General features: G+C 51.3%; 2 protein-coding genes across 2 annotated transcripts in view; one reads left to right on the forward strand and one right to left on the reverse strand.

Moving 5' to 3' along the window:
* Positions 1 to 1,274: 1,274 nt before the first annotated feature.
* On the forward strand, positions 1,275 to 17,163 carry LOC148164580 (voltage-dependent N-type calcium channel subunit alpha-1B-like). The gene is given in 10 exon segments (XM_088022680.1): positions 1,275 to 1,815; positions 7,743 to 7,850; positions 8,355 to 8,467; positions 9,473 to 9,600; positions 10,956 to 11,028; positions 11,261 to 11,377; positions 12,762 to 12,969; positions 13,205 to 13,449; positions 13,854 to 13,983; positions 13,986 to 17,163. Coding segments are annotated over 10 exon segments (1,617 nt in total). The 5' UTR covers positions 1,275 to 1,718; the 3' UTR covers positions 14,384 to 17,163.
* The window catches only part of LOC148164581 (voltage-dependent N-type calcium channel subunit alpha-1B-like), a 92,664-nt gene continuing 81,197 nt past the window's right edge, over positions 14,882 to 26,348 (reverse strand). The window contains exon 15 of the mRNA XM_088022870.1: positions 14,882 to 14,958. Coding sequence (XP_087878996.1) covers positions 14,882 to 14,958 — 77 coding nt within the window. The remainder of the gene's footprint in view (positions 14,959 to 26,348) is intronic.

The raw sequence follows: 26,348 nt of genomic DNA on the forward strand, positions 1-26,348 counted from the left end.
CAGTTCCAAGGTTCTGGTCATGAATAGACCAGGGGAGGCCTCAGGGTGGGTAGGAATGGATGGGCTTGGGGAGCTGGGGAGGGTCCAGGAGATGCTCAGGGTGCTATGACCAGGAGGTCCTAGGCCCAGGGCAGAGATGCCTGTCTGTTTACCCTGGCCTTGTCCTTCTGCCACTTCCAGAGATCCCTGCCCTTCTAGGGCCTGGACAGGCAGAGGAGAGCCTCTGGTGAAGGTGCCCTGGACAGAGCTCTCTTCTTTTGGAAATCACCTGCTTGCTCCCCCTTCAGGCTGGGACCCGACTCCCTGACTTCCCTAGAGAGGAATCCCTCTGCCTCTCCTCCTGCCATCGGTGCTGGTCTACAGGGACCCTGTGCTCTGGAAAGCCGATTTTCCTGGTGTGCATCACAAAGGTGATGTGTGAGGTCCTGGGACCACGATTCGATGTGTCAGGTGGGGCTTCACCAGCATTCAGGGGGGCAGAGTCTGGGCTCGTGTCTCTAGCCACCCGGTCTCTACTAGGCCTAGGATTGGATCTAGGGCCCAGACACTGGGGGCAGGGCTGGGGGCTGGGCTGGGGGCCCCCCCTAGAGGGGAAGAGAGGCTGCTCTGTCATGGGATGTGGGCTTGGCAGAGGACAGGCACAACCCGGGGAGGGGCCCTGTGCCCCCTTCTCTAGCTCTGTCTTATGGTAGACGACAAGAGAACGGTGAGAGAAGACAGGTAGGTCACGGTGCCCCTAGGGCTCTACCTGGTCAGCTAGGTGACCTCCCAGGCTGAGACCATGCCAGACACACCAAGGGTACTTTTCTTCCTGGACACCACCTAAGTTCTCAGAGCCTCAGGCTCTGGGCAGCTGCTGGCTCTACCCGGAGGTCTGTGGTACAGACACACATCTGTCTCCCGCTCTTCTGTCCTTGAAAAATGAGGAGAGAAAAGGGGCTGTTCACCTGATGCGGAAACAGGGAGCAAAGCAGCAGGGCACTGCTCCCAGTCTGGTCCGAAGTACTTTTACTCCTGTGCAATGGCCCTGAGCCTCTCCCTACCAGCCTCCACGCTGGCCCTGTGCAGTACCATCTGTTCTGGGTCCTTCTGACTGGAAGGTGCTGGCTGCCTCTTCCAGGCCCCCTGGCTGGGTGGTGAGAGGCAGAAGCCTTCCTGGGGTGAAGGGATGCCTCACTGGGAGTGGGAGCTCAGAGCTGTGCTCTTGGCTAACCTGCCCCTTGTCCAGTGCTCCAGGCTGCCGGTGGAGGAGAAGACGTTGAGCAGAGCTGTAAGGACAGGGGTCTTCCCTCCTGTCTGTGGGCCATCCCAGGGTGCCTCGCCTCTGTTCTGCAGCCCAGATCCCTCCCTCTTCAGCCCAGGCCCCACGCCCCTTATTCCAGCCTTGGGCAGGGGTCCTTCTGGCTAAGCATGTGCCTGTTCTTTCAGAGGGATCCAGGCTTCTGGCTTGGTGCTATGCTACAGTCTTTACCTGGACTTCTATTTTTCCGTAGCTAGGAGAAGGAGGGACTGCTCCAAGGGGGGGGGTGTGGTCCAAGGGTGAGTGTGAATGCTGGCAAAACTCCCAGCCACCCAACTTTGCCTGGGCGCCTGCAGAAGCACCCCTAGGAGGCGAAGCCCAGCCTCTAGGGGCCTCCAGCCCCTTGTAGTCCTGTGGTGGAGGGACCCTGGTAGGCCTGGCCCTGACCTGCTCCCCTTGTCTCTAGCGCCTGGTTCGCATGAACATGCCCATCTCCAATGAGGACATGACCGTCCACTTCACGTCCACGCTGATGGCCCTCATTCGGACTGCACTGGAGATCGAGCTGGCTCCAGGTGAGCAAGGCAGCATCTGGGGAGGGCACCAAGCCAGGACCGGGCGGTCCTCAGTCCAGAGCCACCCCCAGTTGGGTGTGCAGGGAAGGGGGGTGAGGAGGCTTGTCTGGAGACGACCAAGGACAGCTGCTCATGGCGCCTCTGTTGGGCACTGACCTCATCCCCTGATAACCGCCCTGCCTTTGAGCCTTGTAATGATCCCATTTTCATGTGCGGGAGCTGAGGTGCAGGTTAAATGACCTGTCCAGGTTACCCAGAGCATGTGACGGCAGAACATAGGTTCACATGAGGTAGCACCCTTCCAGGGTGCAGCGTCTGTGTGCCTTCTGTCCACTCCCCGTAGTGGCCCCGGGCCCTGTCAGGTCCTCTCCTGAGCTGACTGATAGGACTGCATAGCCTGTGCCAAATCTAGGAGAGAATAAACCTCCAGTGTATCCTTTCCACCTTCACCCTCCTGTGAAAATTAGAAAAATTAGAGCCACCAGAGGGGATCTGCACTGTCTCTGCCACCACACCACCCTCCTGGCCGCACTCGAGCCCTTGAGCTCAGCCATTTCGTTTGTAGCGGATGAGTCGAGGCCAGTCCCGTACCCTGCCCCCCTTGCCCTCTAGGTCCCGTTCTCATCATCTACCCACAGATGTCATGCCAGAAATTCTGCACCCTGCTTCTTGCCCTGTCAGTTTTTCCTCCCTATTGGATTCTTTGTATCAACATATAAACAAGCTATGATTTCTCCCATCTTTAAAAGGTTTTCTGCTCCCTCCATTGGCTTCCCTATGTTTATTCTTCCCCTCCTCGCGACCAACTCCTCGAGAGACTGGTCTGTATTGTCTGTCTGGTCTCTCTTGTTCAGTCTGCAGGTGGGTTTCCACTGCAATGCTGCTGGAGCCACTCTTGCTGAGCTGTTCGGCGACCTCCGTGTGCTCGGTCCTCATTTTACCTAATCCACAGCTCAGCCTTTCCTCCGTGGTCGCGTCTGCCGGCGGCTCGGCCCTTCCTCCGTGGCCGCGCCCGCCCGCGGCTCGGCCCTTCCTCCGTGGCCGCGTCCGCCCGCGGCTCGGCCCTTCCTCCGTGGTCGTGTAGTTCTTCTTGAATCCCTTTGATGTTTCCTGTTCTGTTTTCTCATGTCTCCCATCCTCTGAATGTCACGGTGCCCCTCAGACTGTTCCCTTTGCCACGTTCGTCATTCCACCTATTTTCATGGCTCTAAATACTGGGAATTCCAACTTTGTGTTTTTAGTGCAGGCCTCCTCCTGAACTCCAGACCTGCATTCTGCATTCTCATGTGAATTTTTACTGTCTCCACTGGGAGGCCCAGGAAGCATTCCAAAGTTCACTTGCCCAAACTTGATCGCCACGTGTTCCCCATGATCTTTCCCGTCTCCATCAGGGGAAACTCTGTTCTTCCAGTTAGTCACTCAAGACAAAAACCTCTGGAGTCATTCTTACCTCCTCTTTCTTTCTTTCTTTTTTTTAAAATCCTTTTCCCAGTTTTGATCCATATATGATCTCCTGTCATATCTCTTGACTCCACCTTCATAATATACCAGAATATGGTCACTTCTATGTCCTCTCCCACTGCTAGCTCCTGGTCCAAGCCCCTCTCTCGGGTCTTGACTCGATTCTTAGAGTAGCTTCAGACTGGTCTGCCTCTGTTCTTATCTGCCTGCAACAGAACAGCTAGAATGATCATGTTAAAAACCAAAGCAATAAAATTAATAAACCTCTGGCTAGACCAATCAAGAAAAAGAGATAGAAATAACCAATATAAGGAATGAAAGAGAGAACACCACTACAGGTCCTGCTGCCATTAAATGGATAACAAGGAAATTTTATGAACAACTTTCTGTCAATAACTTCAACAACCTAAATGAAATGGAAAAATTCCTTGACACCAAATATCAAGCTCATTCAAGAATGGATAACCTGAGTGGGTTAAAAAAAGGAAGAGAGAATCTGAGTAGCACTATAGTTATTAAAGAAATTAAATTATAGTTAAAAGCCTTCCAACAAAGAAAATCCCCGGCCCAGTTAGCTCCATAGGTGAGGTCCACCAAACATTTAAGGGGGAGATAATACCAGCTCTGTATAAACTCTTCCAGAAAATAGAGAAAAAGAGGACATTTCTCAACTTACCATATTGTGCTGACATTGCTCCTACACCAAGATGAGACAAAGACATTATAGGAAAAGAAAGTGACAGATCAGTATCCCTCATGACTGTAGACACAAAAATATTCCACCCAGTTTTCTCAAACTGAGTCTGGCTGTATATATATCTATTTGCTTGATGACAAAAGTAGGGTTTATCCCAGGAATGCAAGTTGAGTTCAAGTATAAAAAACCAATCAATATAATTTAATATATCAAAGAAGTAGAACTATATGATCATCTCAATAGATGCAGAAAAAGCATTTCACAAGAATTCAGTATCCATGATTTTAAAAATTCTGCATAGAGTAGAAACTGAAGGAAGCCCCCTCAATCTGATCAAGGATATCTATGAAAAACCTTCAGCGAATGACACACTTAACAAAGAAAGACTAACCCCTTTTTCCCTAAGATCAAGAACAAAGGAAGGATGTCTGCTGTCACCATTCTTGTTCAACACCATACGTTAGGTCCTAGCCATTGTAATGAGTTAAGAAAAAGAAATAGGCATACCAATTGGAAAGGAAGAAATAAAACTGCCTGTATTCACAACTGACATGATTATCTATGGAGAAAATCTGAAAGACTCTAAGAAAAAGTGAATAAAATGGAGGCATCTACGGGCCAAGGAACGCCAAGGATGGCTGGGAGCCACCAACATCTAGAAACGGGCAAGGAAGAATTCTTCACTAGAACATTTGGAGGAGGCACGGTCATGCTGGACACCTTGATTTTGAGCTTCTGGCCTCCAGAACTGAGATAATAAATTTCTGTTGTTTTAAGCCATTAAAAAAAGTAACTAAAACCATCCCCAAGTATAGAGCAAGGTCACAGGATACAAGGTCAGTGTGCAAGAAGCAAATGTATTTCTGTATATTAGCAATTAACAATTGAAATGGGAAAAAGTTCCATTAAAATCACACCAAAAACATGAAGTACTTCTTTGTTGTTGGATAACTCTAAAAAGTATATATGTGAGATCTCTATGTTGCAAATTTCAAAACATTGAAAGAAGCAAAGAAGATCTAAAAATTAAGCACTGCATCATCTTCATGCATTGGAAGATTCCATATTGTCATGATGTCAATTCTTCCCACATTCATCAATAGAATAAATGTTCACCCAATCAAAATCCCAACAGGTTTTTAGGTAGAAATGTACAAACAAATTCTAAAATGTATCTAGAAAAGCAAAAGAACTTGAATAACAAACAATTTTGAAAAGAGAACAAAGAAAACTTACTCTACCTGAATCAAAGACTTTCTATAAAGCACGTCAATTGAGGTGTATCGTGTTGGTGACAGGACAGAGACATGGGTCAGTGGAACACAATAGAGACTCGTACTTACATTGCCAATGGATTTTTGATGAAGTTGTAAAGGCAATTAATGAAGAAAAGATAATTTTTTCAACAAATGGTACTTGAAAAATTTAGACAACTACCCAGAAAAGGGAAAAATCTTGACATTTAGCGTCTTAGTCTGCTAGGGCTGCCAATAACAAAGAACCACAACTGAGTGGCTTAAACACAGAAATTTATTTCTCACAGTCTGGAGGCTGAAAGTCCAAATCAAGGTGCCAGGAAGGTAAGTTTCATTCCTGGGCCTGTTCTCTTGGTTTGTAGGGTGGTCACCTTCTCACTGTGTGCTCACATGGTCTTTCCCTGAGTGCATACAGAGAGTGAACGAATTTTCTGGTGTCTCTTCTCATAAGGACACTAACTCTCTGGGTCAGGGTCCCATCCTTCTGACCTCATTTCACCTAATTGCCTCCTTCTCGGCCTTATACAGTCACAATGAGGGTTCCGGCTTCAGCATGTGAACGGGGGCAGCACACAATTCAGTCCATAGCACATACCTTTTACCTCCTACAAAAATTAACTTGAAATTGATCATAGACATAAATGTAAAATGTAAAATTATAAAACCTCTAGAAGGAAACACAGGAGAGAGATTTTGGCAATTTTGAGTTTGGCAAAGATTTTTGAAGACACAAAAAGCATGAGCCATAAAAGAAAAATTGAAAAATTGAACTTTATCAACATTAAAAACTTTTGCTCTTCAAAAAGACATTTAAGAAAATGAAAAGACAAAGCTAAAGCATTGGTGAAGATATTTTTGAACCATGTATCTGATATAGGATCAGTTTCCAGAATAGATAAAGGTCTGTCACAACTCAGTAATAAGAAAGTAAACAACCTAATAAAAATGGGTAAAGGATTCAAATAGACATGTCACCAAAAAATATATATGGAAGGCAAATAAACACCTATAAAGATGCTCAATATCATTAATCATTAGAGAAATCCAAAATGAAGTCTACGGCCATACCACCCTGAACGCGCCCGATCTTGTCTGATCTCGGAAGCTAAGCAGGGTCGGGCCTGGTTCGTACTTGGATGGGAGAAATCCAAAATGAAGCCATAGTAAGATAACACTACATGGTTATTAATACGACTAAAGTACTTTTCTAAATGACAATATTAAGTCCTGGTGAGAATGCATAATATGGAATTCTTGTGATCCTAGTTTGGCAGTTCCTTACCGTACGGCCCAGCCAGCCCACTCCCAAGTGGGAATAAAAGAAAACATACATCTGCACAAAAACCTATATGCAAATGTTCACAGCTTTATTTCATAATCTCCTCAAAATGTAAGCAACTCAAATGCTCACAACTGGTGAATGGATAAACAAATTGGGGTCTATCCATACCACAAGGTAGTACTCTGCAATCAAAAGAAACAGGCTACTTATACACTCAACAACGTGGACTGAATCTCAAAGGCACCACAATGAGTGGAGAAGTCCTACTCAAAAGCCAATACACCCAATGACGTTGTTTGTGGGGCATTCTGGAGAAGGCAAAACAGACCGAGACAGAAAACACACTAGGGATGGGACGGGGTGAGAGGAGGCCAAGGGGTCAGCTACAAAGGGAGCACAGAGGGACTTTGGCAGTGGGGCCATATACCATGACTCGATTGTGGGGTGGATGTGTGGCTTTATGGATTTACCAAAGTTCATAGAATGGGATAACTGAAAAGGGTGGATTTCGTTGTATGTACATTATACCATAGTAAACCTGATGCTAAAAAAAGGTCAGAGTATTTTATCCCTCTGCTTATCACGCTCTGCTGCTTCCTATCTCAACATCTGCTCCCTGCAGCCCGTCACCCCCACCCCCCGCTCAGTGAGCCGTGCCTTCCTGGCTGGTTGTGTGACACACCAAGGCCTTTGCACCCCCTGGTCCTTTTCTGCCTTCGGGGTCTTACACACACACCACCTTCTCATGAGACCTTTCCTGACTCCCCTGTCCAAAATTTCAGCCCTCCTAATATTTCTCATCCCTCCCTACTTAAGCTTTTTCTGCACCCAACACACTAGCTTTTGAACTTACTGCCACTTTATTGTTGAGTCAAGCCACATGGTGCCACAAAGGCGGCTCCTTTGCTTTTGTTCCATCACCTAGAATAGTCCCTGGCACGGGAGGGTGCTCTCTTGATAGTTTTGAATGGCTGGACGAACAGCTGGACCGCCACCATATCCCTTCTCCACTCCCAGGGCCCACGCACACAGGCCTCTGTCTCTGCACGTGCCCATCAGGGACGCTCCGACAGACGCCGTGGCCGTGCTTCTCCCCGCTCTGCCCTTTCTCCTGGCACGGTCCTTGCCCCATTTCCCCTCACACCACACCTCTCCCTGCCGGCTCCCCCAGGGGGCCCGTGAGACAGCTCCTAACATCTCTCTTCCCCTCCACACCCTTGTCCTGCCCCAGCCGGCACCAAGCAGCATCAGTGTGATGCAGAGTTGAGGAAGGAGATTTCCTCTGTGTGGGCCAATCTGCCCCAGAAGACCCTGGATTTACTGGTGCCACCCCATAAACGTAAGTGAGGGCAAGAAATTCTCCTTGTTCACCCCTCTTTTGTGTCCCACCCAGAGGCAGAGCCGGGAGGCCTGGGCCAGGGTGACCTCGTCAATAGTCTAGACTTAGTTTCCACCTGCAGGGAGAACGGTCTTACCAGTGGGTGCATAGGGACTGTGGGAAGGGATTCCCTGGGCTTTATTCTGTTGACCACAGTCACCCACGTTCCTGGTGGGGGTGTATACTTAAAAAAATCCAGAGAACAGCAGGGAGACTCCTACAGTTAGAGATGAGGTGCTTAAAGATTAAACCCCACATCCACTTCATTGGGAGGAGATGGAGGGCCCTGTGGAGAGTCAGTACAGCTCCAGAGGACACGTGCTCAGTGTCCACAGATGCAACTTCGGCCAAGCCCTGTGCCCTTCCCTGAGCGTGTCCAGGAGTCCCTGTGGTGGAGGCTGTTCCCTTGCCCCCCCACCTCCCCTTCCTCCTCCACACCCCACCCTCTGTTTTCTCTCCCTCCAGCCGATGAGATGACCGTAGGAAAGGTGTATGCAGCTCTGATGATACTTGACTTCTACAAACAGAACAAGACCCCCAGAGACCAGATTCACCAGGCCACGGGAGGCCTGTCCCAGGTACCGAGTTCCAGGATTTCCAAGAAGTAAACCTCAGACTCTGGCACGCATCAGTTGTTTTGACGGCAGAGGAAACCCACATCCTTCCTGGGGATTGCACGGCGGGAAAAGGAAGATGAGAGGTTCCTACTGTAGCCTCACTCTCCGACCCCAAAGTCAGAAACCCCATACAGCCTGAGTGCTTTCCAACGGCTGGTCTCTTGCTGGTACTGGGGGCCCCCTGACTTGGAGACCTAGTGTTCAGGAGCAGTAGACAAGGGGTGAGGACCTGTTCCCTGGAGATACCACTGTTTTAAGTGTTAGAAGAAAGAAGTTTGAAGAATATTTGAGGAGGTTGTTTGGGGAGGTTCGAGGAGAACCTGATTACCGTGCACATTGGCAGGGACCGGAGAGAATCAAACTGATGGGTCCAGGGTCATGATTTCTTCCCCTCATGACTCTGACTGGGCTGGTTTGGGGCCCCATCTTCCTGACGTCATCCTTCAAAGATAACAACTTTCCCATGCAGCCAAACCATCAGTGACCATACGTAGACTCTGTCTAGAAAGTTGCCTGGTTCGGAGCTTACAGGGACATTCACCCATCGTGGGATGGGAAGTATCTGATGCCCACACCACATCCCCCATTCCCCTCTCTGTTGCAGACACCCATTAGTGCCCCCCCGCCACCCCCCGAGCCCTGAAATGTCCTTAGAATTCTGCTCAGTCCGGGGTCATGCAGCCTCTACCCATCAATCCAAGTTGATGATGAGATGAAACCTTTTACCATTTTTAATTGGATGAGGTCCCCAGATTTTGTAGGTAGGGATACTGAAGCTCCAAGAAGTGAAATGACTTTCCTGATGTCACTCACAGGCCAGGTTGGGAGTAAGCCCCCGCCTACCTCCTGTGTAGGGCTGGGGCAGGGCAGAAGGAGCACCAACCCATGCTGTGGGGTCAGGCCAGCTTTCTGGCACACCTGTCTGTGCCCTTAGAGCTCTTCCTCTTCCCTGCGTCCCTTCTACAGATGGGCCCTGTGTCCCTGTTCCACCCTCTGAAGGCCACGCTGGAGCAGACACAGCCGGCTGTGCTCCGAGGAGCCCGGGTTTTCCTTCGGCAGAAGAGCTCTGCGTCCCTCAGCAACGGCGGGGCCGTGTCAGTACCTGGCCAGGGTGTGAGGTGCACGGAGGAGGTAGGACTCCTGGTTTCTCCCCCTCCCAGAGGGGCTCCCTGTAGGCTGTGCTGCAGGACATGGAGCCCTCAGGTCCCATCACCACTTTGGGAGACTGGCCTCTCTGTTCCACCCCGTGCCCACCTCCCCCCAAATGGTTCCCCGCAGATGCTGCCTGAAAGCTAGTCCAGGCGGGCTGCTGGAGCGGTCCATGGTGGACTCCAAAGCTAATTCCCAAAACGTTACACGGGTGCCTCTGATGGCACTGAGGTCAGTGGATTTAGACAGTCGGTGGTTCCCACTGTCACCTCCCATTGTGCGTGCCCATTTCCCTTTCCAGTGAGGGGCCTCTGCCTCTGCTTCCTCACTGCCCATTGAGAAATGATTTGTTTCGACCCCATTCTGTTGACGGCCTGTGTGTGTCTAGTCTTCCTAACTCCTCTAAGACATTTTTCCTCAGATCTCCACTCCAGTAGTGATTTCTGAAGCAATTGTATTTTGTAGACAAATTGGTAACGTCCTTGTTACCTAACCCCTAACTCTTGCCACAATAATTCTTGGTAATGAACCACCCAAAACCAAGTGTTGCGAACTAACAGTCACCTACCTGTCTTGTACCGTGTGTCGCTGGGGGGTGGTAGCAGGCAGGCTCCTCTCAGCCACCCCCTCAGGGCCAGCAGGGTCCCAGGTCTGCTAACACCCTTATTGGCTAAAGGAAATCACTGGCTGAGCCCAAAGAGGGGGGACTGTGCTCTGCCTCATCCAGCAAGGGCTAAGGTGTGGGGCCTGGTACCAGATTGGGCACAGCATGCATGTTTAGGGCTCCTGATTTCCTCCTCATCTGTACATGTTTGGATGTTCTTTTCTGCAGCCTGGTTGTGGGTCTTGGACTGTTAATCAGGTAGGTTTTCCTGAGTACTACACTGCCCCTAACGTAGTGGTCACGGCTTGCTGTGCACCAGCGTAGACAGGATGTCTGCCCTCTGCGTCATGCATGCTGTGCACATGTGGCCTCCCACTACTCCTGGGAGGCCCTGTCTAGGGCCGAGGAACCTGCCGGGTGTCCCTAGACCAGCAAGCGGTGGGCCCAGACCTCCCTCGGACTCATGTCCGGGGCCCTCTCTGCCCATCTGCTCTGAGCCCTGGTACTGGGTCCACATCCCTTGCTCTGTGGCCACTTGAGAGCCTGTACTTGAAGGGCCTCATGCATCTGGGCTGCTTCTAACCCAGAGTAGAAGGGGCCAGTGTAGGTTCCTGGCAGGTTGGAGCCAGGTCCTTGGTGGGCCTTCCAAGGCCCACAGACCTCTGAGCCAACAGCACAATCCTCTCTTCTCTACAGACAAACCCAGGAGAGTGGCATCAAGGAGTCTGTTTCCTGGGGTACTCAGAGGACCCAGGAGGTACCCTATGAGGCAAGGACACCCCTGGAGCGTGGCCACTCTACAGAGATCCCAGTGGTGCAGCCAGGAAACCCGGGGAGGGCTCCCAGGGCTGGGGAGCCAGGCTGGGGATGGGGGATGAGATAAGGATTGGGGTGAGACAGGGATGGTGGGAGATGGCAGGAGTGTGGCGGGGAGCCCAGGATGGGGGGGAAGGTGAGAGTGGGGTGGGGGCCGGTGTGACTGCGGGCTGCTGTGTGCCCAGGCTGTGGACGTCCAGATGCAGAGCATGGCCCTGAGAGGTCCGGACGGGGAGCCCCAACCCGGACTGGAGAGCCAGGGACGCACGGCCTCCATGCCTCGCCCGGCTGCAGAGACTCAGGTGGGTGGCCTGGGAGGGCCAGGGTCATGGGAGGGTGGGGGCGTGGGGGATGAGGAGTCCTGGCTTGGGGAGGGCTTGTGTCCCGCGTGAGGGCTCCCTACCTGCACGGCGGCCTGGACACTGTCAGCCCTGTTGGGAGCTCCCAGGACGATGGTCTCAAGAGGTGCAGCCAGAGTCCTCGGAGGCCTGCCAGGAATCCCCACCACCCACCGGTGCTCAGCCTCCTGCGGTGGCCCTGGGGCTTCCATCTCCCAGCCCAGTGTCCCTGACCCAGACTCTCCCTCTCTCTAGGACACCCCTCCTCACGCCAGCCTGCATTGCCCCTCCCAGCCCCCCCGCCATGCACACGGTGCCTCACAGCTTGGTCCTCCCTTTCCCCCATCGATGCTCTGGGGAGGACCTGCCCTGTTCTTTTTTTCTTTTAAAGATTTTATTTATTTTATTTGAGAGAGAGAGCACATGAGAGGGGGGAGGGTCAGAGGGAGAAGCAGACTCCCTGCTGAGCCCAATGCGGGACTCGATCCTGGAACTCCAGGGTCATGACCTGAGCCGAAGGCAGTTGCTTAACCAACTGAGCCACCCAGGCGCCCGACCTGCCCTGTTCTTTCTCTGGACTCTGGAGGCGGCACCACCTCCATCCCCTGCTCCTTCGGGGATGCTTTGAGTACCGAGCAGGAAGCTCCAGGGCAAGGGGGCTGTGGGCCCATTCACAAGGACTCAGAGAGGGGCCTGCAGACCTGAGGCTGTGTCAGGGGGCCCTGCTTTCACTTCCTGGGATGGTGAGGGGCTTTAGAGGGGCATGTCCTCCAGCCGGGGACCCTCAGTGTTTGCCTGGGGCTGGCCCTGTCCCTGCCTCCTTTTGTGGTTCCTGGTTCTGCACATTCCAATGACTTCATTCTCTAAACTTGTCTCTGCCTCCCATTGGTGGTGGCTCCCGCCCTCTTCCCCTTCCCGAGCCTGGCCCGCTGGGCGGCCAGCTTGAGGACGCCGAGTGGAGGCTGTGGGTCAGCTCCCCTGGGAGGGCCCCTTTCCGCAGGTCCCGATTTCAGCCCAGGGCAGGAGCCCCATGGCCCTGGCCCAGCAGGGCCATCACACGCAGCCACCCCTCAGGGTTCTCCCAGCCAGGCCCGCAGCCTCCCTCTTCCTGGCATCCTCCCTGTCCCCCAGGGACACTGAGGCCAACAGCTCTCTGGGCCCCGCTGGCAGAGACGGACAGCACCTTGTGCAGCGTGCTCTGGGAGAAAGGGTGGGCCTGGGTGGGGAAGAGCTTTCTGGGGAGAGGGAGGGGCCTGGTGGTTCCTGAGCCCCAGGCCTTCAGGGCCACCCTGGAGCCTGCCCCAGGCCCCTCTCTCAGACTGTGTGCCAACCCACATCCCACCCGCAGCCGGCCCCCAACGCCAGCCCCATGAAGTGCTCCATCTCCACACTGGCGCCCCAGCGTCCCCACACGGCTCATCTCTGCAGCGCTGCCCTGGACCGTGCCCCAGCCAGCCAGGCTGCGCCCCATCACCACCACCGCTGCCATTGCCGCAGGGAGAGGAAGCAGAAGTCCTTGGAGAAGGGGCCCAGCCTGTCCGCAGACACAGATGGCGGTGCGTGTGGGGGTCCCTCCTATGGCCAGGGCCTGAGGCATTCCTTTCTGTGCCTCCACCATCCAAACGGCCCTGAGTAGGGGGCTGTGAGGCCCAGGTCTGGGGACCAGGCAGGATCACCCACGCACCTCAGCTCTCCCCCTGGGTCCCCCTGCTGGCCCTGGGGACTGGGTCTGGGCTGGGGGTCTGTCTCCCCACCTGGCTCGCTGTGCTGACTTCCCCTCTTCCTGGCCAGCACCCAGCAGTGCTGCAGGGCCAGGCCCACCCCCACAAGAGGGGCCCACAGGCTGCCGGACGGAGCGCAGACAGGAGCGGGGCCGGTCCCAAGAGCGGAGGCAGCCCTCTTCCTCTTCCTCGGAGAAGCAGCGTTTCTACTCCTGTGACCGCTTTGGGGGCCGGGAGCCCTCGCAGCCCAAACCCTCCCTCAGCAGCCACCCCACGTCACCAACAGCTGGGCAGGAGCCAGGACCCCCAAGACCGGTAAGACAGGACCCCCCTCACTGTCCCTCCTTATGAGCCCCCCCCCCCACCATGCTCTGAATCCTCCTTCATGTCCTGGTTCCCAGGCCCGAGTCTGTGCTCCCCCCCTCCTTGCTCCATTCCTCCCGCACCAGCCCGATCCTCCCCTCCCAACTGCCCTGGACTGGCCTCTGGTCTCCCTTCTCCCTGAGCTGTGCCTGTCCCTTTGTTCCCCACTGGTCCCCAACCACCTCCCCAGGCCTACCGGCACCAGCGGCTTTCCCCCCTCCACCACACACCCTACGGGTCCCCTCCCAGGGTGCCTGCCTCTCTCCATGCCTCACCCCCCACCTCCATGGTTCTCACCTGCATTGGCCTCTGGTCTGGGACTTTGATTTTTTTTTCTCTGTTCTATTTTCTTGTAGGGTGGTGGTTCAGTGAATGGGAGCCCCTTGTTGTCAACATCCGGTGCTAGCACCCCTGGCCGTGGTGGGCGGAGGCAGCTCCCCCAGACTTCGCTGACCCCCCTTCCCAGTGTCACCTACAAGATGGCCAATCTTCGCTTGTCCACTTTGCTGGGGCACAGACCAGCCTCCCCACCTTTTCCCCGGGCCGGCTTAGCCGTGGCCTTTCCGAACACAACGCTCTGCTCCAGAGAGACCCCCTCAGCCAGCCCCTGGCCGCCGGCTCTAGGATCGGCTCTGACCCTTACTTGGGGCAGCGTCTGGACAGTGAGGACACTGCCAGCACCCAGCCTGAGGACACGCTTACCTTCAAGGAGGCTGTGGCCACCAACTCAGGCCGCTCCTCCCGGACTTCCTATGTGTCCTCCCTGACCTCCCAGTCGCACCCCCTCCGCCGCGTGCCCAACAGCTACCACTGCACTCTGGGGCTCAGCTCGGGCGGCCGGGTTCAGCATAGCTACCACCACCCCGATCAAGACCACTGGTGCTAGCCGCACCTCCGCTTCATGCCTGCTCAGTGGGCGCGTTCCAGCCGATGAGTTTTATCATCCACGCTGGGCTCCCAGGGACGCGCAGGGGCACTGAGGCAGGGGCAGCAGCCCCTGGTTGGAGCGACCCCGCCTTTGGGGCCAGCTGAGGGGAGGCCCCGTGGCTCCCCCCCACCCCCCCGCCCCCACCTTCTCTTTCACGCTGGACCAATTCCTAAAGCCCTTTCGGAGAGGGACGTGGCTCTCTCTGTCCCCTTGTATGCTGCCTGCCTGGGTCTCGTGCCACAGACCCTACACGGGAAGTCACTGCATGTGCTGAGTGGGACCCTGTCAGTCTGAATCCTGTGTGATGGCTCCCAGCGTCTGGGGGGTGTGCCTGGGCCACTTTTAGGAGGTCTGGATCTGGTAGAGACCATCCTTTATCCACGTGTGTGGTACGGAGCCCGGCATGTTTACACGCCTGGCCAGATAAGACAGAGTGGATGGTCAACAGCAGTAACCTCAGGAGCCCGGCCTGTGGCTCCGTGCATTCTTGTCGGCGCCCACAAACACAAACACATCCAGCGTGGCTCTTTGTACTGAAACAGCAGGTGGACACCAGAAATACACTCACACACACTCTGTCCTCTCCCAGATGCTGTCAACCTTGACAGGGACCAAATCTGGAAAACATTCTTGCTGTTGGTTTTGGTTTTTAATTGAAACACCCTTCCCTCTTTTGTCAATTCCATATACTTGATCTAGAAAGAAGAGAAAAACAGAAAAATGGGGAAGGAAATAGTAACAGAACTTAAAAAAAATCCAACCTGGAGGAAGCTCTCAGCTTTTTGTGGGGGGGGGTGGTGTCTCTCTCTCTCTCTCTCTCTCTCTCGTGCGAGGAGATGCTCTTGCGTCCAGCCTGGGTGGCCCCCCAGCTCCCCTGGCTTCTGCTGCTCTCGACCAAGTGCCTGACTTCCGAGCCCTCTCGTGCCAGGCTCCTGGGGGCGGTGATGTGAAGCCTGTGTGAAGCGTGGGTGAATCCTTGGAACTGTTTCCAGTTCCAAATATCAACCAAGTAGAAAGCTGGTGTCCATGGAGAACACTCATATAACATCCAGTGGGACGGTTGTAGTTGGAAACGAAGTGACCATTTCCCTGTTTTCCTCCCACAAGTGGAAGGGTTCCCTGGGAAGCCACAGAGCAGTGTAGAGCGTGTCCTTGTATGGGGTGTTTTCAGTCTGTTCTACGTCTGAATCTCAGGGACAGGATGCCTGCCAAAGAGGGCATGGTATCTGTTGTGAAAGTTTCTTTTCAGATAAGGCCAGAGAGAGGGAGAGGTCGTGGGAAGAGGGAGAGGTGGGGGAGTGGAGATGGACCCGGCGGGCAGGAGGGAGGGCCTGTGTCTGTGCAGGTGTGGGCACTTGGGACGGCCCGACTGAAATGAGGCCAAAACTCAGAGGAAGCGATGGGGCAAGGAGAAGCTTGGCGACTGAGGCTCAGGTAGGAGCCATCTGAAGCCCAGCACTGTGGCACAAGACACGGGAAAGCAGGAAGCGAAAGGGAAATCCAACCTCATGGCCACTGTCAAAAGGGAAACACCGTAGGTAGGAGGCTGTGCATAAAATGCCGGGAGACCCTTTGTTTTGTGAACAAAAGGAATATTTAGATGATTAGATTTTGGTGCATCCTCCGTGTTTGGAAATGTAAGATGATCTCTTCGCTGGATCATTTGAGTGTTCCCATTGGCTGTTGCCCCATGACTCACCTTAAAGAAACCTGGCCTGTGACGTGTGTGTGTGTTTCTCTGTGTGGAGGTGTGTCCCAGTGAGTGGATGTCGTTAACCCACAGGGCTATGCAACAAAGGACACACATTCAATAGAAATAAATCACGTAAGACCACCACCTGTTCTAGGGTTTCAGCATGATTGTGACCAAACCATTTTATAGAACCTCCTTACTGGAAGGCACAATACTCTGAAACTTTAAGATTACAGAGTATTTTACATGCAATAGGAAATAATAACTGGAATGGTATCTCAGACTCTGCATGAGATAGCTCTGTTCCTGTTGCAAAGCAGAAGGATGTGTATTTTGATACTGATGTTTCATCTCTGGCCCACGTTATTGTGAATGTATCCATTCTGTGCAGAACCGCAGCTGCTTCCCAGGCCATGTTGGGTGGAGAATCACTGTTCTAGCCCCACACGGCCTCACCAGTCTGTCTGGATTCTTCTAGACACTGGAATTGGTGAAAACTACAGGGAGTGGGGGAAGAGATACTGTGTCTTGTTTTCCTGACTTTGGGTTTTGTTTCTGTATCGTCTCTTCTCAGCTATCATATGTTTCCACTGAGATCTCATAGTGAGTTGCCAAATTTGAAATGCATTAACCAGTTGTCTGCATCTGGACCAGTCAAGCAGTGGCTGTAGTTTGATGAAGTTATGTGTGCATGTAAAATATATACATATATACATATATACAAGTATGTGCATGAAATGTATATCTTCGTACTTTTTGATACAATGTACTCATTTGTTAATTTTTAATTATATTTGACATAAGTCAAAGGTTTGTTGCAAAGCTTTATATTTAAGAACAGTGTTAAAAAAAAAAACCCAAAAAGAAGTCCCAACCATGCAACACAACTGGGACCTGCTTTAAAACAATTCTGTGATTGACGAGTTTGCTGCCTGAGTAATACTGATCACCCAGACTTTGGATTCTGCTATTGTTTCTACAATGACATTTGGTATGAATCAAAGTCCTTGGATTAAAATAAAACTTAGCAAAAAATCAAAACAAACCCCACCATGCTGCTGGGTGATGTATGCAAGAGGTGTGGGAGTCAGCAACCTGTGCGTCCTCAGGAGGCAGGGCCACCTCCATGGGCGTGTGGGCAGGAGTGCAGAGCTGAGCAGCTCTCTGGAGAAAATAACCCCCTAAAACTGATTTGGGCCTGTTCGTGATGCAAGTGTGGATCAGCCTGAGAATCTGGGTGGGGTTGGGGTGAGGGTCATGGGTTGGGGTCAGGGCCAGGGTCTGGATCGGGGTTAGGTTTAAGCATAATTGGCTTTCTTCCCCCTCCTCCAACTCCCTGGGCCTCCAGGGTAGACAGGACTCACCCAGGGTCACACACGAGTCAGAGGTGAGCTGGAGCATTGGTTTTCAGCCCTTCACTCCTGGGCTCAGACAGAAGAAAAGTGAAATGTCCACCTGATTCCTGACAGTTTGAGATCCAACTCATCCCCAGTCAGGGGTTATAGGGGGACTCAGAGGTTATAAAGGGTTCTTCCACCCTCCGACCTGGGAAGGGTGCTGCTGGCCCCACTCTGCCTGGGCAGCCGCAAGTTCCAGCACGGCCCCACCCCACGAGGGCACTCTGTAGACACGAATGGATTCATATAGGACTGACTGCCGTGGCCTGCCCGCCCCCATGTACAGCCTTCTTGCAGGCTGTTGGGGGGCCCCCCCCTGGCGCTGGCTAGATCCTTCATCCCATCTGAGTGATCGGCAGGAAACAGGCAGTAGACAGGACAGCCCTTGGCCTCTGACCATCCAGGGAGCCATCTGTGGCCCTCCAGCTCAGGCCAGAAAGGGTCCTGACAACCCCCACAGCCATTACTGAGCTGACTGTGCTCCTGGCAGTGTAACAGGCCCATGGGCAGTGTAGACAGCCCCACAGGATGTTTCCATTCCCAACGTCTGTGTGGTTGAGACAAGGGCTTCCTCCTTCACAGTCTCTTAACCCTCCAAGTGTTGGATGTGGCCCTGTCCACAGCAGCCATACAGCCATTCGGCAGACTGACCCTGCAGTCCTTTGGCCTCCCGATTGTGATGTAAACCTTTGACATACGTATTTGTTAAGAATTAAGGTTATGGGAGTAACTGTGCCTCCCAGCAGGCAGTTTCTCAGTGAGGCTGCCTGGTTTCAGAGAGTCACATGCATGATTCAGGGACTGTGGCCTCCAGAAAGTCTGCCATGTGTGGATTTGTGGTGTGGAATAATCCTTGAGCCTCCCACTGTTTCAATGAGCGATACTTTCCTTATCATCCTTACATTTGCTCTCTGTTCTTCATAAAGGAGAGAGAAGAGACTGGAGAATGAGCCAGTTTGTTCTTTGGGGAGGAGCGATTAATGTGGGGGGCAGGTGTGACTCCGGGGCTCCTTCCTCCCAGGGAGAAGAGTGAGGTCTGTGTGCCTTCCAGTCTCTGAGATGTGAGGACCCAATATCCAAGGCAGGAGCCTTGAGTTTCCTACCAACAGCAAAGTTGCTTTTTCAGCAAGTAGGAGAGCGCCTTGCCGTCATGGGAAAATAGCAAGAGCACTGGATGGGCGGCTGCAGCCCGTGACCCTAATGAAGTGACCCCTTCCTTCCTTGGGCTTCAGATTCCAAAGCCGTGCAGTCAGTCACCAGTGATGCGGAGTCTGCTGCTTTCCCAGCCTGGCATCTCTTCTCACGTCCAAGTCCAGCATCTCAGCTTGCCTTTGGGAACCCCATGTCACCTGCCTACCATCCAGACAGTTCCAGAGGGCAGACCCCACTTTCCACCCACTTCAGAGATGCGTGTATGATCCAAGTCTACCCAACCCCTTGCTCTATTTTCTGGGTGCTCTGATGGCTTCAAGGATGAGAGTGTGACCCAAGCCGGGCCAAAGACAGTTAAAGCCATGACTTTTCATGGAACCCAAGGGAAAGAGAAACCCTTCCCAGTAGAATGGATGGTGAGTGGGTGTCAGCCTGGAGTTGTGGGAGGCCCCAGATGCAGTGAGAGAGACTGTGCCTATGAATGGGGCCACCCCAGAGCGCTTAGCAGGATGGAGTGTTGGAGTGTGTCTAGGTCACACTGTGAGAGTGTGAGCCTTTGGGCCTGCCAGGTCCAAACCCACTCTTGTCTCTTGCAAGTATTAAGGTATTTCTACCATTAAAAAATATTAACTTCTTTTACTTTAGTAAGTGTGTCCAGTCCCTTGCCATCCAAAAAAGAACTGGGTGACACATCAGGATCCACAATCCCTGAGACTCCCTGTGCATAGTGTCCTCGCTGAGCAGGGTATGGCTGGGGGAGAGGAAGACAGTGAGTGGGGTCGGGTCTAAGGGCAGCTCCAGAACACTTCTGTCCCTGTTCCTTTTCTGTCCTAGGAGAGGAAAACCCCAGAACAGTGAGAGGAGAACCAGCAGTAAGATGAGGCCCTGGATGGCTCATTGGTCTGCCTGTTTTTTCCTTATTTTAGCGTCCATTTTATTATTGTGCATTTTTATTAGGAAATCACCCATTTCCTCTAGACTTCCAGTCCGATGCAATAGGTTTCCCTTATTTGACCTTTAATGTCTGTTTTTTTTTATAAAGATCTTATTTATTTATTTGACTGCGAGCGAGCGAGAGAGAGAGCACAAGCAGGGTGAGCAGCAAGGGAGAGGGAGAAGCAGGCTCCCGCGGAGCAGGGGGCCCGACGTGGGGCTCGATCCCAGGACCCCGGGATCATGACCTGAGCCGAAGGCGGACGCTTAACTGACTGAGCCACCCAGGTGCCCCTAATTTCTCCTCTTTTTCTAGTTTTCTACAAAATTGTCACAATTAGTGAACAAATATTGATATGTTGTTTTTAGCGGGAGTCCGTATTTTATTCAGGTTCCCTCTGTTCTACCTTTTCTCGCTCCAGGATCCCATGCAGGGCACCACGTGACATGTGCTCATCATGTGTCTTTAGGCTCTCCTTGGCTGTGACACTTTCTCAGTCTTGCTTTGTTTCAGTGACCTTGGCAGTGTTGAGGAGGACCGGTCAGGCATTTTGTAGAAAGTCCCCCATTGGGATTTACTTGTTTTCCTCCTGATTAGACTGGGGTTATGGGTTTTGAGGAAGCAGATCAGGGAGGTAAAGTGCTTTGTCGTTACTTTACAACGAGGGAACACTTGTCACTGTCCATGTAACGCTGGTCACCTGGCTGAGGCAGCATTGGTCAGGCTTCCCCACCAGGAAGTTACTCTTTCCCATGTGCAGGAAGACAACTGCCCTGAGCCCCCACTTTAGGAGAGGAGAGTTAGCTCCATTTACTTGATGAATGGTTATCTACATCTATTAGTTGGAATTCTTATAGGAGAGGTCTATGCAGTCCCGCTTATAAAAAGCTATGTAATTTGTTAATAAAAAGGCAACAAAGTAATTTAAAAGATCCCAGTCCCATTGGCTTCATTGAACAATTCATGAAACAGGCAGCATCCCATTTAGCAAAAAGAAAGGGGCTCCTTTGAGCTGCAGGGAGGGGAAGGATTTTAAAGGCAGAGAGGGCATTGAAAAAAAGAAATTACTAGAAAAGGATGCACTATTTTAGGCAATGTCCCCCTCCTAAGGGGAACAGAAGGGGCCATTCAGTTCATTTTCCAGGTTGACCGGTTAAAGTTTACGTGGAGGTGAGGGTGTGTGGAACTGCAGTTAGGTCAGGTAGTAAGTCTTGGTTTGCTGGCTTGGGTCTCCTGACGTAAGTGACTCCATTTTGGCCCTGTGGTTTCTTTTTAAAAAATCGTCTATTTGGGGGCACCTGGGTGTCTCAGTCAGTTAAGTGTCTACCTTCAGCTCAGGTCATGATCTCAGAGTCCTGGGATCGAGCCCCACGTCGGGCTCCCCGCTCAGTGGGGGGTCTGCTTCTCCCTCTCCCTCTGTCTCTCCCCTCTGCTTATGCACTCTCTCTCCCTCTCAAATAAATAAGTAAAAATCTTAAAAAGAATCATTTATTTTTACCAGCGTGGACACCAGGGTAGGTTATGTTCCAGCACCTCAGTGTTTGGTCGCTGGCTCATTCCTCCTTTGGTGACGGAGAGCACTTTCCATCGGCTCCTGCTTTCCATTGACATCATTCCATCTCTGTGGCTCTTTTCTTGGTACTTCCTTACTTTCTGATACGTCAAGATTATCCTGGCTCCTATACTTACTGTCCAAGTTCTAGCATCAGCAAGTTCTTTAAGGAGCTCTGGGTAGTAGAGAACGGTATTAAAGTCTTACACGGGGGAGCTAAATGTCCATGCTCAGCGGACAATGCAAGGCAATATATGCCTGTATTCCCACCTATGTCGACACACCTAATGATAAAGATTTCTGTGTGGAACCCTCTGCGTCCATATTAAGCTAAGGATGAGTTTATACTGATGTCTCCAACCTGGTCCGCCACCACATGGAGATTGTGATCTACTCCCTTTGCTGATCTGTAACTTCCTACTCTAACAGTGACAAACCTGGCTCTCACCACCGGCCCTTTATTTAATTCATTGCTCCATTCCAGATTACAGATGTGGTGTTTTCAGAACTGTTAGCTACCACTCTGATGGCAGAGAACTTTATCAAATGGAGTCTACTCTGTACGTACAGTACATTTTTTCTTTAATCTACAGATTCCATTCATTTCCAAAGTTACTTAGGTCAGCACCTTTTGTCATACAACCTACAGTGAGGGTTTTTTCCCCCCATATGTTTCTAATACAGTTAGATTATGTGTCACGTTCTGTATTCCATTGAAGGGGAGGAAGAAATTTTCCTTTGTCCAAGGTTCTTATCGTGGGATGAGGAAAGAAATTGACATGAAACAGATAAGTGGGAGAAAAAAACCTAAAGTGCAATACTGTGCACGTGGAGACCCAATAATGAACCTGAGGTCTAAAGAAATGACCAAGGAAGCCAGGTTTTATACTTTTTGGACAAAGAGTAACTACACCTGTGAAGAAATCACAGGACAAAGAAAACTTAACCTTGGGAGCTTCGATTAGTAAGGAATTCTAAACAAAATTTGGGCTGGGGTCGTAAATTAGTAAAAAGTAACAAGGGTTGTTTATACAGCCTTATGGGCTCCAAATCTCCCATCTCTGGTGATGTCAAAATCTCTTTACCTCCTGGTATAGGGATACCTTCACATGGGAGATTGATTTCCTTTGCAGGGGGACAGAGGAGGGTCTAAGTGTCCTCATTGCATAGGCTGTCTCTTAAGTAACTTTTATTTAAAATGATCTGTATGTCAAAGTGGCAGATTTGGGGCAGCCTGCCCTTGGCCCCCACACCATCCTGTGACACTCCCACATCCTAAACAACTTACTTTCTGTAGATTATTAATTACTCTTTGGGATGTAGAAATGTTTGTATTTTTTAAAGATTTTATTTTTAAGTAATCTCCACACCCAACATGGGGCCCGAATTCACAACCCCAAGATCAAGAGTTGCACGCTCCACCAAATGAGCCAGCCAGGTGCCCCAAAAGGTTTGGGTTTTGTCAAATGCTTAATGGCAGGTATAAATCATGAAAATATCATGGAATTCACTCCCAGATCCTTATATCATCTCTAGTTTTGCCTTTTCCAGAATCTCCTACAAATCGGGTCACTCAGTGTGCAGCCTTTTCAGACTGGATTCTTTCACTTAGAAAAATACATGTAACGTTCATCCATGTGATTGTATGGGGTGATGGTTCATTTCTTTTTATTGCTGAATAGATTAACAGGAGAAAAACAAGTCAAAGTTTAATATCATGCATATGTCCTGTATTCATGGGAGATACCCAGGAAAATGGTGTAATTCCTTGAAGTGGCCCAGCCCTCACCCTAAATGCTATCTTCAGCTAAAGACCAAAAGATTTTGGGTGGTGGGAAGGCCAGTTAAGGGATGTTATCAGGTGAGCACAGTAAACGAGGGTATGGTTGTTACACAGCTTTAAGTCTGTGCCTTCTCTTTTGGTAAGCGTTTCTTGAGATTTAGTAATTCTGTTCCTGATACAGAGGGAGACAGGCTTACAAATGGGGTGTTCCTTTATAAGTGTACATGTCACTCACCAAATGGCAACTTTTACCCAGTTTTCAGAGATTCTCCCATGTCTGGCGTTTCTTAAAATTAATCAGCCCAAATATCCCTTGTGCCAAAGAGGTATATTTTGCATGGCATATTCTGCTTCCTTCACATGGATGCACTTAGTTTGCTTATGGATTCACTAATGGAAGGACATCCTGGTTTCTTTAAGTTTGTAACCATTATGAATGGAGCTACCGTGCATAACTGCATGTGAGTTTTTGTTCGGAAATAGTTTTTCAAAGCAGTTGCTAAATACTAGAAGTGCAATTGTTGGATCTTAACATGAGACTAACTTAGGTTTGGAAAAAATGGCCAAAATGTCTTCTGAAGGGACAGTTGCTGCCATTCCTCACCTTCCAGCAATTGGTGTTCTTGTTTTTGGAGTTTAGTATTTGTGATAGGTGTGCAGTACTGGCTGTCTCACTGTTGTTTAAATTTGTACTTTCCTAATGATGATGTCAAACATAATTTTGTATGCTTATTTTGTATCTGAATATCTTCTTTGTCCAGGCATCTGTTCAGATCCTTACCCATTATCAATTAGGATGTTTGTTTCCTTATCATTGAGTTCTGATAGTCTTTTGTATTTTTTGAATACAAATCTTTTACCAGATTTGCGCTTTGCAAATATTTCCTCCCAGTTCGTGGCTTGTCTTTTAGTTTTCTGAGCAAGGTCTTTCACAGAGCAAAAGTTTTTTTTTTTAAGATTTTATTTATTTATTTGACAGAGAGAGACACAGTGAGAGAGGGAACACAAGCAGGGGGAGTGGGAGAGGGAACACAAGCAGGGGGAGTGGGAGAGGGAGAAGCGGGCTCCCTGCTGAGCAGGGAGCCCGATGTAGGGCTCGATCCCAGGACCCTGAGATCATGACCTGAGCCGAAGGCAGACGCTTAACGACTGAACCACCCAGGCGCCCCGCAAAAGTTTTAATTTTAGGAAGTTCATGTTATCAATTTTTTTCATTTGTGGATTGGCTTTTGGTGTTGTGTGTTAAAGCTCATCACTGAACCCAAGACCATGTGGATTTTCTTTTTTTTACTTTTTGTTTTTTGAAAGATTTTATTTATTTATTTGACAGAGAGAGAGAGAGAGAGAGAGAGCAAGCACAAGCAGGGGGAACAGCAGGCAGGGGAGAAGCAGGCTCCCTGCTGAGCAAGGAGCCCGACGGAGGGTTGATTCCAGGACCCTGGGATCACGACCTGAGCCGCAGGCAGCCGCTTCACCGACTGAGCCACCCAGGAGCCCCCTTTATTTTGATAGTTTTACATTTTAAATTTATCTACAATTTTAAATGAATTTTGGTGTAAGTTGTAAAGCCTGTGTCTGCATTTCACTTAATTCCGTACGGTTTCTAATTAATAGTTTCTATTTCTGGAGAAGTCAGGGGATAATTGGACTCCATTTCAGTTCGAATTTCCCAAATGTAATGGATTCAGCTGGACCCCAGAAGGGACAGGTGCCTCCACGCAACTGAGTGCACCGCATCCTGCACTGCCCCCACCTCCCGCCGGGAGGCGCCCGAGTCCCGCCCCGCGACCCGTGCGGGGCATGCGCGCTCAGCCCTCCTCCTCCGGGGCGAGGACAGGTGTTCCAAGGCCTCAGGACCGACCCACTGTGCTGATGCCAAAAGGTCTACCTGACAGTGGGATCATACAGGAGTTCTATTTTTAGTATTTTGGGGAAAATCCATCCTTTTCCCAGCATGGCTGTGACAACCAAAGTCAATTCCGGATGATTTTTACCTATAAACCAGAGATTTTTTAAGAACTCCAGCAGAGAACATGAGGAGAACATTTTCATGACCTTAGACAGGCAGAGATTTCCCAGGATGCAAAGTATACTGACCGTAGGAACAAACCGGTGACTTAGAAACTATGAAATGAAGAACTTGTTCTCCTTCTTCCATTTCTGGCTAGTGTGCTGGTCTGTGGCTCGATCCCACCTCAGGCAGCTGGAAGGTTGACCTCCCAGGTCAGCTACCACTGAGATGGCTACTGTTTCTAGAAATTCTTTGGGTGTGGCCAGGTTTCCCCACCTGTGCACTGATCAAGTCGGCGACCTCTAACAGTGGAGCCATGGGTCCTCCAGGCATGGTCCCCCCCAATCCCCCAGTAAAGCCATCCCACTGAGGGTTTAGGGGGACGGGAGCTGCCCCTAGGCAAAACTGGAGATTCTCACTGTCCCTACCTGGCTTCAGATGCTGCCTCTGGTGTCTTCTTGGAACCCTGACCTGTCAGTTTTTGGCAGCTGGTCCAGTCGTACCCTCACTTTCTGGGAGGGGGATTTGGTGGAATCTGCAGTGTGTCCTGCAGCCTCACCAGGATCGCTTTTTGAAGGTGCATCGTCTGGGCCATCTGAGGACCCAAGACTGTGGGTCTGTGACCTGGAGGGATTCTGAGCAGCGCTGGTGGGATGGGAGGGCTGCAAGGCCCAGAGGCAGGTTTCCAAAAGCTGTCTGGGGTCCCCGGCATCCTACCGTTTTCGAATCAAAGCCCTGAGATCTTTAAAATGCCAGCCACGGTACAGCATGGGCCACAAAAACAAATGTCCCTGTGCACCCACCCCACCTAAACTATTGGCCATTTCTTGTCACTTGAGCTGAGTATAAAGGATTGGGAGTTGGGGCTTGAGGGGGGATCCTGGGCCAGACTTTGTATTTGGGGGACAAAGGCCATCAGACAATCTTGTGCTGAGCCTGAGGATGGGGTCTGTGTGGAGACCCCAGCTGCAGGCACTGCTGTCCACTGATGCCCCCTCAGGCTGTCCAAGTGCCCCTGCTGCTGGGGGAGCACCTGCCGCGTCCTCTCTGCAGAGGGCTCACTCCTGCCCCAGGTGCGCCTCCTCCTGCGAGTCACTGTCAGCCTGCAGCCTGGGAGGGTGGCTACCCTGAGTTCCTCCAGCTGCTGGGGGAACACCTGCCCCCTCCTCTTTGCCTGAGAGCTCTGTCCTGTACCAGGGGCCTTCTCTCCTGCCAGTCCCTGCCAGCCTGCAGCCTGGGAGGGTGGATACCCTGACAACCTCCAGCCCTGGGGACAGAGCCAGTGCGATGTGGTCTCCCAGCAGGTCTGAGCACCAGGCCCGTACATTGCTCACTCTCCTCCTGTGGGATCACTGTGCCACATCCTCCCTCAGGCTCCCTGGGCCCAAGTCCTCCTCTGCT

This window comes from Eumetopias jubatus, unplaced genomic scaffold (assembly GCF_037043125.1).
Source record: "Eumetopias jubatus isolate StellerSeaLion01/CBP00866 unplaced genomic scaffold, mEumJub1_p1.0 scaffold_4, whole genome shotgun sequence".
NCBI classification, from domain to species: Eukaryota; Metazoa; Chordata; class Mammalia; order Carnivora; family Otariidae; genus Eumetopias; species Eumetopias jubatus.